Source organism: Onychomys torridus, chromosome 3, assembly GCF_903995425.1.
Source record: "Onychomys torridus chromosome 3, mOncTor1.1, whole genome shotgun sequence".
In the NCBI taxonomy this organism is placed as follows: Eukaryota; Metazoa; Chordata; class Mammalia; order Rodentia; family Cricetidae; genus Onychomys; species Onychomys torridus.
The window spans coordinates 144,426,406-144,428,908 of NC_050445.1; the positions used below are offsets into that span (position 1 = coordinate 144,426,406).

General features: G+C 36.8%; 1 protein-coding gene across 1 annotated transcript; it reads right to left on the minus strand.

Annotated features, from left to right (window-relative positions):
• Positions 1-279: 279 nt before the first annotated feature.
• Positions 280-1,218, minus strand: LOC118580311 (taste receptor type 2 member 7). The gene has a single exon (XM_036181972.1). The coding sequence runs from the start codon at positions 1,216-1,218 to the stop codon at positions 280-282; it is 939 nt and encodes a 312-aa protein (XP_036037865.1).
• Positions 1,219-2,503: the final 1,285 nt, after the last annotated feature.

Genomic DNA, 2,503 nt, shown 5'->3' on the forward strand with positions numbered 1-2,503 from the left:
TTCAGAACTGACTATGAAAATGTCCTTTTATCTTCTGGCTATTTGTTATAATTTATTCAGATTTTGTTTTTAAAAAAATTCAACTCTGTAAAAAGGGAGAGACAAATAGAGATAGATACATACAAGGTTGTTGTACTCGAGATTTCCTGAGATTCAATCTTAAGTCTGTTTAAGGGATGTCACAACATGAAACCAGTATTCATGTAAGAATGAAAGATAATGATCTTGTATTCCTTTATCTTAGAAAGTGAAAACTTTTCTTCAGATCTGTCCATGCTGTTAACAGTTTCTTCCTTTTAGCATAGTCTTGACTTTACGAAGCACCCTCACAGATGCCTGTCTTAGTTTACTGTTCCCCAGGATTAGGATAAATGAATGGCTTGAGGGATAGATCAGAGCTATCAACTCACCCCAAATTACAGCTAATTCACTCTCTGGCATAAAGTAGCTTGAGGTGGCTATGAGAAAGGCCAGACAGTAGGCAACAAATAGGACAAGGAAGGAAATTACTGCTTTCATGGCTCTGATGTGAGCTGTTGTACTGGGGTCTTTGTACCCTGATGCAGTGAGCTGCATTTTCCGGGTGTGTCTCCACAGGGAGAGGATCAGGAGGAGAAATGAGACCAGAGACACAGAAAAGGGGAACAGCATGACCAGGTTGAGATTTACCTTGGCAGAAGCATGTCCAGCTTTATTGACTTTGCATCTCAAAGTAGAGTTTATTCTCTCCTTTTTCTTGACACAGCGTCTGAAATCATCATTCAAATTCTCAGTGGCTGGAAGGCTAAAACACAGAGAGAGGACCAAACATGCCAGTAGACTCCTAAGAAGTAGCTTGTCAATTCTCCACTTTATCCAGAGGAAAAGAGGATGGAAGAAGTTTGCTACCTTGAAGAAATAGAAAATGCTGAGGCAGGTGGCAAACCAGACACTTAAATGGTTGGTGAGTGTCCAGAAGAAGTCAATGATCCTCATTTCCTTACCTCTGTTGTAGGTGTCTGGATACTGCACCAATATAACACAATCTAATAGGATTATACACTGCAGACAAATTCTGGACATGGCCAGACTTGTGAGAATTGAATCAATACAGGCAATCTTCTTACTCTTGACCCATCCCATAAAGTTGACCAATGCAATGAATGCATTTCCTAAGATCCCTACCAAGGCCTCCCCAACAGCTACAAGCATTAAGGCAATATCCACTTTGTATGACATTTTACGAAGAGAAATATCCAATTAGTTCTTTGTTGACTTGATGTAGTTTAGTCTCTACACTTGGTGGTTTAGACTTTGCTGGCCTTGTCTTTACCTCTTTAAGTTGTAGTCTGTCTTGTGATGAAGACTGGAACTATACATGAAGACTGTAGGGTAGTTTACCTAACCTCAATTAGTCTGATAAACAGCGTGTTTGGTGATCCTTAGTCTGGGTATTGTGTGTTCGTGTTTATCTTCCCAGGAGGTCATTCTTTTCTACACACAGTTAATTTAGGCTGGGCTATTGTTTGCTAAGATGCAAATTGACCCAATTCCTTTCCATGGTCCAATGCTATTTATCTGAAGCTAAGTTTTACAAAATTGGCATTCAGTAATCATATTAGTAACCCCAACAAAGCTGCTATATTGAATAAATAAAATGTAGGGCACTCAACTAAATTTGAATTTCAGATAAACAATAAACATTTTAAAAAAGAATATTTTAGAACTTAGAATGTAGCAAATGATCAAAGCTTTTAGGAAGTACTGAAGCTAAATTTAGTTGGGTGTTCTGTGTCATATTAGGTAACCTAATCCTCAAGATTTTTCTAGCAATTAGAAAATTGGTAGCAGCTGAAATATATGGAGGACTCCCATCTTGGTGGATAATCATGATGTTTATTATTAAGGAATTTAAAATTTGGCTTCACATTGAGAAATGGACAATTTAAGGACATTTAAGGAACTAACTCTCCCTATAGCTTAGCCTCTAATTCTTTAAGTTTGTTATTTGTGTTATACAGTACAGTTGAATGATGTAGTGCTTCTCTTCTCTCCTCTTCCTTTTCCTTTTTTATGGAAAAAACAATAAATTGTACATCATTAAATATTAAACTTCTATTTTTTGAAATGCACTGTAAAGAAAAAGAAAAGATAAGCCACAAGATCAATAGAAAACATTCTTATAAACATGTATATCATAAAAGGCTTACATCTGGAATATTAAGGAATTCTGAAAATGCAATAAATAGTAAATACCTCTACTAATTAGATAAAAGATTTAAACATTCCACTGGTGACATTTCTTTGTCACAGAGAGATATGAACATCATATAAGCACAGGAAAAGTTACTTGGAGCCATTGTTAGTCATCGGAAAAACAAATTAGCACTGTGGTAGCATACCATGGCACATCTATCAGACTGACTTCAGTGAACGCAAACGGGAACAAAACCACAATAAAGCCAAGTGTCGAAAGCAGCTAAACCACGAAGCTTTCACCTGTGTCTCATTATGTGATCACTGC